Source organism: Amblyomma mixtum, chromosome 2 (assembly GCF_055824585.1).
Source record: "Amblyomma mixtum isolate Tamu chromosome 2, ASM5582458v1, whole genome shotgun sequence".
NCBI lineage: Eukaryota > Metazoa > Arthropoda > Arachnida > Ixodida > Ixodidae > Amblyomma > Amblyomma mixtum.
Genome location: NC_143013.1, coordinates 227,828,435 through 227,842,172, shown reverse-complemented (window position 1 = coordinate 227,842,172; position 13,738 = coordinate 227,828,435). Strand labels below are relative to the sequence as shown.

The following is a 13,738-nucleotide window of genomic DNA, read 5'->3' as shown; positions in this document are numbered from 1 at the left end:
GATCGAGCCAGTAGGCAGGCCCGTGCAATTTCCTTTTCATCCTTCTCTCAGTCACAACAACAACAACAACAACAAATCGAAGTTTCGGCGTTTTCGTTCCCATAGCCGACTTCTCTGACCGGGCCGCTTAGTCCAGCTTGTTCCTCGCGCGCGCATGCATACTGACTGTTCGCTAGTTTTCTTTCACCTGTCTCTTTGTTTTAATAATTTAAATCTCACATGAAACTCGTCATCAAAATAGAAGGAAACAATTGAACAGCCATCAATAAGGACTGCAAGCAGCCATGAAAAAACCATAACAGTGGGATTCAGAACAACATACTAGCCTCGGTGTGTAAACACGAACAAGTGAACTGGTACCCAAAATGGCTTCAAGGTGAATGCAAGAAGACAGTCGTCGCCTTGGGACTAACAGGGTGGTCAGTCGCGTGGTTTGCGCACCTCTTTAACTTGTCCGAGCGTGGACTCCTTGGGGACTTGCAGCAGAAGTATGAGGCCGTTGGGCAGGAGTACGGTGACCTCGATAAGGGAGTCTGGTCCCGTGATCCACGGGTCCTCCAGCAGGAGGCCGCTGCCCGGTGGAATCATGGCGCCCACTTTTCCTCATGCCGTCCAGGAAGGGCCAGCGTGTAAGATCGTTTCACGAGTGGCCGGTGACAATGCAGGATCCTGCGCAGATAGTGAAAATGTGAAATGTGGGTGTTAGAGACCCAAACACTGATAGAGATAAAAGCGGAGGCGATAGAGGGGCGATGAGCTTTCTAACGAGAACGATAAGGAAGGTATCAGCTGCTGACTGCGTGTACCGTACCAGCGTCTCGCGGCTGCATGTAGTCCACGCTGCTATCAGAGCCTACTTAACGTGGTTCCGCATTCGTGACACTGTAGGAACACCAAGCTGTGAGAGCAATTCCGCCAGGCTTTTGCCTATGGCAAAGTCCCGAGCGTAGGCAACGAGAGGCGCATTTTGTGGACAACTTGTCCGTCTAATGACCTAAGGTAACAAAGTTTTAGACAGTTTTGAATGGGTATTTTTTTTATCTGTGCCACTTCCTGTTGCCTAGTAGGTTGAGTCATTTCATTTGCGGTTTGTTCCAACTTTAAACCTAAGTCTAACAGCGGCACGAAGAAGGTTAGGGACGAATACGAACGCTTCTCTAACGACGGGATGGTTAGTTGGTTTATGGGGTTTAACGTCCCAATGCGACTTAGGCTATGAGAGACGCCGTAGTGGAGGGCTCAGGAAATTTCGACCACCTGGGGTTCTTTAGCGTGCACTGACATCGCACAGTACACGGGCCTGTAGAATTTCTCCTCCAAAGAAATTCAACCGCCCCGGCCGGGATCGAACCCGCGTCTTTCGGGTCAGCAGCCGAACACCATAACCACTGAGCCCCCGCGGCGGCCTAACGACAGGAAACATCGTTCATCTGGCAGGTTGTGAAAGGGAGGTGACTTAATTAATACACAAAATTTATTTAAAATTTATAAATAAGCGATTTCGGGGTAGTTTTGCGAAAAGTAACGCATTTATTTCAGCGTAAACCAGCAGAACCGCCAGACTGAGATAAATATGACCGTGATGATGTACGTGGACGCATAAACAAGTAGTGTGTTGTGATTTACAGAGGTGTCGTGCCTCAAAGTGGGAGCTACAGCGCTGAGTTTGCGTAAAGGAGCGTAACAGAAAAGTGGTCACGCCTTGAAAGCATCCGCATAGTGGCAGTGGACGAGGTACGCAAGAAACACGTCTGAAACGATTCGTTGTACCACGTACAATGCATGGGCGGCCCACTGTGGTCCCTATCAAACGTCAGTAAGGTGTCATGAAAGCGACAAGGACTATATCTACTGTATCGCAGTGCCCTGAGGAGGAAAGTATTTGATGGCAGTTAATACAAGTGCTTGCACCTACTCTTCTCCCACCTAAAGGCGACGTTCGTCATCTTTATTTTCGTCGACAAAGTTATTATATGATGAGCACCGCCAACGTTTAATAACAGGTAGTCTTTTCTATGTTGCTACGGGAGGTTAAGAAAGCATCGAATATTTCATCGTTCAGGTGGTGCCACAACATAAGGAACAAAAAAACCGTGTGGTCTTAAGGCGCACGTTCACATTTGTGAGATTGTGACGTGCATACCTTTATGGGCCGGCCATTGGCGGTTCGAGTTCCTGCAGTTGTCCTGCCGGTGATCGCATACATGCTATCGCTTGTAGAACGAGCGATGCAGCGAATACTTTCTTTAGATATTCAAATTCTAAACGCCTAAAGAAAGTAGTTCGTTTGGTATATGACATTTTAGGCCACAAAGCGACTCAGGCCATGACGGATGCCGTCTTGGAGGGCTACGGATAATTTGGACAACGTGGAATGCTTTAACGTGTGCTGACAATGCGCAGTTCATAGGCCTCTAGAATTTCGCCTCCATCGAAACGTGAACGCCGCGGACGGGGCCGGCCCCCGTCTTTGAATCGGCAGCCGGGCACCATAGGTACTGTTCCACCACGGCAGCTTTAAGGGCAGTTGGTTATAATGTGTTTAAACACAATTTTATCTGATCCATCTAGCTTTAAACGCGCTAATGCCAAGAAATGTGCGTCATAGCACTCGCAGATTTGCAGACGCTGGATATGAGAATAGCTTGCAAGCGCGGTGTGGCCCGTGCAGTGTTCTTCAGAAGGAGAATAAATAATAGAGTGCATAGTCAAAATGACCTTGTGTGAAGACTCCTATAACTTTGCAAAGGTAGGTGCTTGTGAATATCTGTAATGCAGTTAAGGCTGAATGATCATCAATTTTCAGTCATTCGGCACATTCGATCAAGTATGGCTAATATAAACAAAAGATAACAGACACTCAAGCTTTTATTTTAGTATGTACACTTTGAATGCATGTAATTCAAAGTTAGTCTAAGTATGCACCTTTGTATGCGGTCTGCTGTCGCTGTAACAAATTTTTGGTCCTTGTCAATGACTAGAACTGCATCTAAGATGTGGTCGCTTGGGCGTGTGCAAAAGAGTAGGAATTAGAGTGTATACAGTTTATTTTATCGAGTAGATGCGGTATATACATCGACACGTGATGTAGCGCGACGTTTGAATGATACCTGCTGTTAAGGTCAGTCGGATCTCCCCTACTTTTTCTTTGTATATGCAGGGACCCCATAAGGTAAGAGAAAAGAGCAATTATGGGCTCATTAGAAAGAAGAATGAAGGGCTATGGGTGAAGTATTTCTGGAGGAGCCATAGGCATAAAAATGATTCTTTTTAAGATAGTTCGTTAATTATTGGTTAAGAAAATTGATAGCTCGAAAAGAAGAACCATTACATGTGTGTGCGCCCGTAATGTGATAGTGCTTTTTCAACGCGAAGTTTTCGAGCAATAAAACAACTAGCAAATTAGACTTCTAAGCAGGTTGTTTTATTTCATGCAATGCAATTAAACCAGTGCACTTCATTTCAAACGATAATAACGCGACTTTATGTAATTATAACTGATTTACAAATACGATAAAAAAGATAGCCGCCTGACCAAGACAACGTATGCTCAAAAGCGGCGATCTGTAGCTATAATAGTCTCTCTTTGAGACATACACATCGAGCGGAGCGATAAGCTCTGTATACAAACCCGCATTATCACTTAGGCAGGTCGTCACTTGTGCGTGTTAGTGGTTGTTATCTGGGGCAACTTACGATTACGTTTAAGCATACGCGTGGGAAAGGTCGGCGTAGGATCACTGACCGCTGTTTGTAGGTTGTGCTTTAGGAAAACGAGAGATTAGGACCGGGCTGTGCACAGATCTTTAGGGAGATTGTTTTAAAGTTTCGCGCCAACGCGGCATTGCGATCTCGACGCCGCACCCACGCGCATGCCCACAAAGCACATGATGCGTACTCCATTCCGCCAAACGGCCCCAACCCTTGTTTTTTAAGGGCACTGAGGCCGCGTCAAGGATATATATCCCTGATCACGTGGCACTTAGCGCAACACTGGCGGATACGCTTCGCGCCCGTCTGAATTCAAGCGAAACGAATTGATGCGGCAGTGTGTGGGTATAACCTTGCCGACTTGCGTAAGGCGCCGGTTTTCTTTGAACCCCGTCGGGAAAAAGAGCCCAGATCAGACGTTATCTCGAAACAATCGGACGAAACATTCGGACATGCAACCCCAGGTGGTCGAAATTTCCGGAGCCCTTCACTACGGCGTGCCTCGTAGCCTCAATCGCTTTGGGACGTTAAACCACCATAAAACAGAAACCAACCAAACATCACTAAAACGACCTCCACTGCTTGTTAGGAGTGTGCAAATAAAAGGGGCTTCAACTGTTTATAGTTTAGGGGGTTTAACGTCCCAAAGCGACTCAGGCTATGAGCGACGCCGTAGTGAAGGGCTCCTGAAATTTCGACCACCTAGGGTTCTTTACCGGGCACTGAGATCGCACACTACACGGACCTCTACAATTTCGCCTCCATCAAAATTCGGCTGGCGCGGCTGGTATCGAACCCGCGTCTTTCGGGTCAGCAGCTGAGCGCCATGACTACTAATCCGCCTATGCGGCTGACTTTAACCGTTTGGACGCCGTGATGGTAATATAAGCTATAATTAAAGGATATTTCATGGAAATATAACAACGCAAGGTCTTCTCAGTGTGATGTACTTCATTTACGTAGTTATTTCAAATTTAACCAGTAGCGCCGGGAGTTAGTCTAGTCACATATATGCCTCGTAAGCCGGAGCATCTGAGGACAGGCTGGCAAGAAATCCCATGTCTACTGCTCGTGCGCGCGCAGCTGCACTCAATCTTTTCGCTTTATTACGAAGTTATTCCCATGATTGCTTTGTTTTTCTAGCCACATTTTATTTTGCACATATCGCCCGCGTAAAATTAGAGAGGCCCGGAGGTGCATATTCCTCTTTTATAGGTCACCAGTAAGAATGTGTTAAGTTCGTGTCAGGATTTTGCGCGAGCATCATGGACATGAACTGCTTCAGCCAGACGAGATGAAAAACATTGAGCGAAAAAAGATGCGAGCCCACACTTACGATTTCTGCCGAAATTGCAAGCAGCAGAGAAAGTTTCCGAACGGAGCATACCGCGTTATATCTCCGACTACCTGCGAGAAATACGTTAAAGTATACTCTTTTACTGCGTTATTTCTTTAAGAGAAGTTGGCTTGTTTCGCAACGTTCGGCGTCCGTGCAGGTGGGCCTTCGTGCAAGATAAGCACTAGTGCATGGGTAACTGACTTTTCATCATTATCATCATCAACGGCCTAACTACACCCACTGCAGGACAAATGCCCCTCGCATATCCCTCCAGATAACCCTAATGAAGCGACGGTGAGCAGGTAGAGTCCCCGCCTCGTGTGCAAGGGGTCCGTGGTTCGAATCCCTGTGCAACCGTATTTTGGCACGAGAAAAAAAAAACATCCGCGCGTCAGTAGAATTTTAAGGACCAAGCCTGCGGGGCGGCCTGACTCCACCGACCAGACGCGACAAAACACACTCTCATCAGAACAGTATTGAGCCGCCATGGTGTAGTACAAGGCCACGAACTACTGGATGAAAGCAACAAATAAGTGACTTTTACGCTTCCAGAAGCGCTTTCGCGCTTCCCTGATCGATAGCACCCTCTGTAATAACTGCTCGTCTTAATTCTATCACGGCTTATCGGTAGGCCGCATGGCAGGTCGTCATCCAGCCATCTTACTGTCCCTTGTCGCTGAGCACAGAATGGGCGCCCCGAAGCAATATTTGTTTTTTTTTGGTTATCATTACACTTTTATTTTATTTTTTTTTAGAAACAGTGCTGTGCCTAAATGGCAATGTAAGAAAAAAAACATGCCAGAATGTATGAATGCATGCATGAAAGCACGCATACATGAAAATGCATCAATGAAAAAAGCACGAATTCAAGTATATACCTGATTAGTGCATAACATATGTAAGCCGGCACCTTGAGAGCGACACCGCATACGGAAAAAGCGTCGAATAATTATTGACTGACCCGTATGAAAGACGGAAGCAAATTATGCGTGCGACTTTTTAGAGCGCATCTCCTAGGCGCCCGTTACTGGATTCCGCGTCATAGTCGTCGGTGTTGTCGGCGTAACACGCCACCTGACAACCATGGCAGGCAGTAGTAGGGCGAAACGCCACCTACCCCGGCACGCCAGGAGCTGCGCTCTAATTTCGCATAGCCACTATCGTAACCGGCACTGGTTCAATCTGTACAAGGCAACTTTATCTGCGTTTGAAAACTGACAATAGTCCAACGCTTTGTCGGAATCTTTGTTGCGCTCGAATGAATGCAATATCCGCTTTATAAGCAGACAAGTGAAAGGAAAAGAGATGCTCGTAATGACATACATGACTGAAGCCAACAGTCACCGCCAACAGTCACCGAAGCCGAGGAGCATAGGGGATGTTTTTTAACAGTTTGCAGCGTTAATTAATGGAGAATAATGTGCAATTATTTTAATGCTTAAATATAATTAGTAAGAAAGCAGAAGAAAAAATACAACCGCATGCCGCCGGTGTGATAAGTACTTACGAGGGTGGAAATTTGGGCAAGTCGGTACTGATCCATAACATAAGTGTAGCGCAAAACCGGGACGGCGTACAAAAGGGGAGAGAACACACCAACAACCCACGTGCCGGCGTTGTGGGTGTGTTCTCTCCCCTTTTTGTCCGTCGTCCCGGTTTTGCCCTACTCTTATGTTATGGATCAGTATCCACGACCTCCAATTTTGAAAACTGCAAATTGGAAAAACAAAACATTCCCTATGCTCCTTGATTTCGGTTACTGTTGGCTTCCCTTATGCATATCCACTTTATGTATGACAACATTTGCCCCTAGTCTGCCATGAGATAACACTGATTATTGTGGGAATTTTGCGTGGGTAAGAAAAGTAGCTTGAGAAGCTGTGTTCAGAGTAGGCAGACTTGTTTGACCGTGATTACTCCTCAGTATGGTTGGCCACAATGAAGGTTGGCACAGCTGATATTTGTAAGCTTGGTAAAATACGAAGTAAGTTGAAATAAATAGCGTTGACAAAATTACCGAACATATTCAATTAGGCTTACACTTATTCCCGGCGGGGCATGAAAGTCACAGTGGGCTCAGAGCGCGCAGCAATCAGCGGTGATAGCGAGGACATGGGGCAATGCACTGGCAAGCAAATGAACAGGCGCCAGGCTTAACGTTCACACCGAGAGTCAGGAAACGGAAGGTAGGCGTCTTTTTCCCGTTTCCATCTAGCATGAGAAAGTCCACAATAATTGTTAGTGCAGGGCCATTTCTTGTTGCGACCTTCAGTGCCGTGAGCCAATTGAAGACATCGGCTGGGCAAAAGCTTATTTCAATAATCTCCAGTACGTTAACCGTGTCTTGCGTCAGCGGCAGCCGTCGTGAACCCCAGAAAAACCCATGACTCAATCGCCCTCTACCGCTTTCGAGTAAGCCTCCTTCCTTTTGTATTCGCTATGCCACTGTAAGAGAGACCACTGGGTATATTGCCTCTGCATCAGGTATGCTGGCAAAATCCTCGCGGACTTATTGCCCACATAAGCCACGTCCTCCAGAGCGCCGAGTGTTGGTTTATACGCAACTCATTTTGCGAAACCGAAACCAAGAGAATTAAGTCCAATGTAGAGGCAAGCCAGGTCAGGTTCAAATAGGATACTACTCGGAGCCGCTTGGAGAGTCAGCGTTTCACGTAGGCAATAATAAAGGGTTGCATATGTTAATCTCTTGGCCAGGTTGTCTCCTATTAAAGAACGCGACAAAAACCCGTCGACTAGTGAGATCATGTGATCACAATTGCCGCCCCGCCTGAACCTCATGACAGAAGCTATAGCCAGACTAACATTCTCCAAAAGACCTCACATCAAAGGTGCAGACGTCTCTTCAGAAAATGCTTGCAAAAATCTTCAAGGGCCTTCCACCATCCATGAAACGCCTCTACTATCAGCTGCTATGTACGAACGGCTCGGCACCCGCCATTTACGGGCTTCCAAAGGTTCACAAAGAAGGCACCCCTCTACGCCCAATAGTAGACTTCAGGAGGTCTCCTGTGCACTCGCTGTCACAGTACTTTCACGGTGTTTTGGCTGCACTGGTTGGAAAGACAGAAACGAACGTCAAGAACTCGTCAGATTTTATCAACAAGGTAAAAGCCATCGTCCCTGAAGACAACGACATGCTCGTGTCTTTCGACGTCTGCTCACTATTCACCAGCGTTCCGGTCAATCTAGCCGTTGAAGCTTGCAGGCAACGCCTTGAAGATGAAGACTCGTGGCAAGATCGGACCCCTTTCGACGCAGCAGAGCTATGCGAGCTATCGCGCTTCTGTCTCGCTAACACCTATTTTACGTATAATGGCACCTTTTACCAACAGACTTTCGACACAGCAATGGGAGCACCAATTTCGGTGACAGCGGCGAACATCACGATCGAAGTCATCGAAAAGAAAGCCCTAACTACTTTCCAGCCGCGACCAAAAATATTTCTAAGATACGTGGACGACTATTTCTGTTTCTTGGAGCGCAAGCACATGGCCCTTTTCCTGGACCACCTGAACGCCATTGAACCCTCAATCAAGTTCACTGTTGAGGAGGAAACCGACGGCTGCCTCCCATTTCTGGACACCACGTTAACCCGTACTTCGACTGACCTTTCATTTAATGTTTACCGCAAACCTACGCACTCTGGAAGATGCCTACATTTCAGTCCTGTGCACCCAGTCGCTCACAAACGGTCTGTGGTTGTCTCCCTGATCAACCGTGCCAGACAAGTCTGCAGTAAAGATGGCAATCTAAAGAGCGAAATGAAAATAATAGAATCCGATCTGCGAAGAAACGGCTGTCCTCTTTCCTTCATCAGGAACACCGAAAGAAGAATGCCAGCGAATCAGCCTGCCTCCGAAGAAATCGAGAGCACAGAAAACCAAAAGAAAAACGAGCTGCTGTCCCATACGTAGCGGGAATTAGCGAAGCGCTTGCACGTATTTGCCGCAAGCATGGTGTCAACATCGCGCACGTCCCCGCTGGCAAGGTACGAACAGAACTGGTGAATGTGAAGAACAGGCTCCCTCGTGAAAGGTTTCCAGGAGTAGTGTATGAAATTGACTGCGCCGATTGCGCATCAATATATATTGGTGAGACAAAGGACTTTAGGAGACGCCTGAGAGAGCACCAGAACGACGTCCGAAACCAGAAAGTAACATCTAACGCCATCGCCGAGCATGTGCAAGAATCCGGCCACGAGATTAACTGGGATCAAGTAAAGATATTGAGAACAGAAAAGAACACATCAGCACGGCAGAATCTTGAGTCGCTGATCATACAGACATCGTCTAACACACTAAACAGGAATGACGGGGCTCTACATCCTATCTATGCTAAATCATTGAAAACGCTACTGAGTGCTACAAAAGGACGGTTCCGCGCGCCGATTGCTTCATAGTGAACAAGGGAGCCGTAGCGCTCCCGAAACGTCTTTCCATCTTTATTAACTTTGGCCAGTGACCAGCAATCCTCATCACCATGATTTCTGACCAGACGGTATGCCGTCAAACCCTCGACTACATCTAACATTCTCATGTTCCACAAAATTAATGCGCAAGTTTTCGACTATATCATCTGAGGTGACCGCAACGACTTTTACTCTTCAGAAAAATCCACGTATAGCTGTAGCTCTGAAAGGCATTCAGTGCCTCCTAAGAAGGGGTTCGGATGAAGCTGGTATACATATCTCCAATGGCAGTATGGTTAAATGGCGGCACACCATCCACATACAGTGGCGGAGAGATTGAGAGGTTCAAGGAACTAAGCCGACGTAGCTGTCTGGTATCTGTTGACGTACACTGCGCGGTATAAACTGGGACGAGAAAATAGATTAGCACAGCCATGGGCTGCAGTAATGCCTGCCAGCCGCTTCACCCTTGTCTTGGTGCTGTTCCGTCTTGTGTCCGCGGAGGTCTGTGTAACCCATGTAGCTTTGATAACTACGACCATCACTACCTCACCCTGTTCAGCCCGGCTGTACCAGGACCGCTTCATTAGTGTTCAAAGGACTAAAATAGATGGAGCAGGAGCTGAACACATTCTGGTGCGTTCATTTTTGAAGGCGACATCTAGCAGCGTTTAGAATAAACAAGAGCTGCAAACTAAATTTATTTGTTACAAATTAAGAAAGAAGACAACCCTAAAAGCGCATTGGGGAAGTCAAAAGGGCCTGCATCAACGGGTGTATGACCGCATGAAAACTGCATTCGGGAACCAGGATACCTCAGGATGGTTAGTTGCACTCAGGCGACGGTGAGGGTTAGCGCCGTAGTAGCACGAGCTATTGCGAGATTTGTAACTCGCTAAAAAAAACACCCCGTTTCAAGTAAAAACAGGACACCTACCTGATGACGTGACTGTCTTCGGTCGACTATAAAACCAACAAGGCTGAGACCACCAAAAAAACGACTTCTGGTGGTCAGAGTAGGTGGTCTCGAAGATCGCGCGCCACTGGTAAGTTCTGCTATCCACACGCTTCCAATCCACGCGCTGCTCTCCGCAGCGCGACGGCGACGGAAAGGCAGAGTGACAGTCGAGGCTGCGGCGGCGATTCGGAGCGCTGCGGTTTCCGGCGAGTTCTATCGAAAAGGAAGCGTTTTGAAACTGCACGAGCCCGCGGTTGCCGCTTCACGGGGCGAGGGGTGTGGATATCCTGTTTCCTTTGCGAAGCCACGCGCGGGCGGAAGGTCGAGAGAAGCGACGCGCCGCTGTGCGTGCTCCCTGCCTGCACCCCCCCCCCCCCCCCACCCTCCCCGCCCCCCTTCCCGTCCTTTTCCCCCACAGTCCCTGCTGTATGCCTCTCTGGTTCGCTTCTGCACGGAAGTTTTGCAGTGCCGAGGCTACACTGGGAGCCTTGTTTACACACGTCAGCTTGATACCGCCGCAGCTATTGTGTCGCTCGCTCGTGCAACGCCCAGCCGCGCTCATACTATCTGCTCTGCCACCGAGAGCTCCGGCAAACAAAGAACTGTTTCAACCAAACTGGGCGCGACGCGGTGCGCGATGATGTAGAGTCGGCGAGTGACGCGTCGCCTGCGACGACGGATGGCTCACGCCGCGTGTCGCGTGCGCGCACTCCTTCGCGCTTCCCTGCTTCTCCGCGACGAGTCTGGAAGGCCGACGAGAGTCGTTGGCCTGCGATGCTAACTGAGGGTTTGGTGACCTCTGGCAGCATGTTGTGGTCCGTCTTGCGAGGATTTCCTCGAAGTCAGATGTCCTGGTATGAAGAAGGCAGCTGTTGTATACATTTGCGGGGCCTTGTTTGGTGTGAGATTAAAGCCGAAGGGAATTACAACCGTCAGATGAAAAAAAAGAAGAAAAATATGCAAGGTTAAGCAGAACACTACGAGGGTGGCCTGTATCTTGCATCAATCCAGAGATTATGCGCCCGAGCTCTGCGAGGAATGAGCAATGTACCCTGCCGTGGTAGCTCAGGGATCCCAGCGCTCGCCGGGCCCGTTTCAGGTCTTTAGATGACGCCGGCGGCCACATAGGCAAAAGACGCAGATATGCTTTGTGATGGGAGCGCACATTAAAGAATCTCAAATGGCCGAAATTAATCTGGAGCCCCAAAGAAAACAAACACATACTTCCAACCATTAGACAGTAACCTCTCAATCTTCCTGGATTCCCTAAACTGAAATTAACGGATAATTTACGGAAAGTTGAAACTGGCAATAGTAATTACAGTTTCCTGTGAGGAAAGGAAGGATGCAATAAAATTTACACTTGCGGTGAACGTCCGAACTGTGCCGTCACATAAGGTATAAACAACCGGGTGAAAAGAGACGAGATAGCAATAGCCGCAGTTTTTAATGGATCCTGATGTATGTGCACCGCCTGGGTACTTAAGGCGTGCACTGACTCAGCACGGAGCCGCCGCGGTGGCACAGTGGTTATGGCGCTCGAATGCTGTCCCGAAAGACGCGGACTCGATCCCGGCCGCGGCGGTCGAAATTCGATGGAGGCGAAATTCTTACGGCCCGTGTGCTATGCGATGTCAGTGCACGTTAAAGAACCCCAGGTGGTCGAAATTTCCAGAGTCCTTCCCTACGGCGTCCTTCATAGCCTGAGTCACTTTAGAACGTTAAACCCTCATAGACCGTGAACCATGACTCAGCAAGGAACGGCGGGGGTCTTTTGAATTTTGCTTCCATGGAAATGCGGCCGCGAGGAGCGACAGCTGAGATCTTGCTCAGCAGGCGGTCGACGTAACCGCTTTATTGTGGGAAGTTTCTTGTGAGGAGCACAATGAATAATCACGAAGGTTTCCGGTATCAACAACTGTTTTAATTTTGTAGTCCTGGACTCATCAAATGCGCTCTTAACACAACTATGAGCTAAGCAGCAATTGGCAGTGTTCCCGGTGGCTGTCTGCACCACAAAACAAAATTAAAGGACCTCACTTGCCCCATTTTATTGCAAGTCTCAATAAGCGTCGGTTTTTATATTTAAGATCGAATTACATGAACATCCCAAAGGCCTCAATTTTGATTATAAAGAGACTGGCGAGAAAGTAGAATTATTCAACCTCATACGCAGTCCAGTACACGAAGATTCATTTTTGCTCTGAGATGCTTACGACGTAGTACAGAAGTCAATAATCCCAGCGTAGCGCGCTTCCGGCGCTACAAAACCAACCTATTGAAAGAAAGATTTTAATGTACACGGTTTCGACTGCGAAAGACGAGAGGACACATGCTACACGCTTGTTTTTGAACAAAATTTCATAAACGCCGGCCGTGACACCAGGATTGAGAGGCAACGTCCATAGCCGGCTGAAGATTGATTGAACAAAGGGACCACCATCGGGTCCTGTGCAGTGCTGCAAATGCGAGAATGCAGTTCCTCCGGGAACGTAATGCACTTTTTCGGTGAATAGACCTTTCTATGGCACGTTTTCTTTGTCTGCAGTACGCGCCTGAGCCCCTAAAGTTCTCTAAAAGTAAATCCCTAAATGTGAAAGGCGCTAGATATTGCGGAGAAAGAGCAATACCGTGTCTTGAAATATACAAAAGAAAAGTAAAAAAATAAGTACTTAAAGTAGGTTGGTTGGTTTATGGGGTTTAACGTCCCAAAGCGACTGAGACTATGAGAGACGCCGTAGTGGAGGGCTCCGGAAATTTCGACCACCTGGGGTTCTTTAACGTGCACTGACATCGCACACTACACGGGCCTCGAATTTCTCCTCCAAAGAAATTCAACCGCCGCGGCCGGGATCGAACCCGCGTCTTTCGGGCCAGCAGACGAGCACCATAGCCACTGAGCCATCACGGCGGCTTAGTACTTAAAGTAGAGCAAACGACGTCTTCATGGTTGGCTAACGGAGCAGCGTTCATTTCAACTGAGTTTGATATCAAGACTGGCACACGTCATTGCTTCTGTAAACTGTCAGGTTTGAAATTGTAAGCACAGTTGCGGAGCGTCTTTTCCGCGCCCTGCACCCGCAGATACAGAAGCTACAATTGCCTATAGTCGCTTGCTTTGTTGTTTACACATGTTCTTTCGCGTGTGGTAGGTGGCAGACAAAAGCCGTGGTGGAGCGTATGTTCCTCAGCGTACAAAAAACACCCGTCTTTCCACTCACCAGATTGGGTAGGCCCAGGTTGGTCCAGTAGAGAATATAGTGGGTTAGGGCAAAAGTGCCCTTCAAAGCCATGCCACCAT

General features: G+C 48.0%; 1 protein-coding gene across 1 annotated transcript in view; it reads right to left on the bottom strand.

The window, feature by feature from the left end:
* Pi3K92E (phosphatidylinositol 3-kinase 92E) overlaps positions 1 to 10,641 on the bottom strand; it is a 53,649-nt gene extending 43,008 nt beyond the window's left edge. Inside the window, exons 1-2 of the mRNA XM_089573263.1 lie at positions 10,417 to 10,641; positions 442 to 669 (exon numbers count right to left, since the gene is read on the bottom strand). Of these exons, the coding sequence (XP_089429389.1) occupies positions 442 to 588 (147 nt within the window). The 5' untranslated portion in view covers positions 589 to 669; positions 10,417 to 10,641. The remainder of the gene's footprint in view (positions 1 to 441; positions 670 to 10,416) is intronic.
* Between the last annotated feature and the right edge of the window lie 3,097 nt (positions 10,642 to 13,738).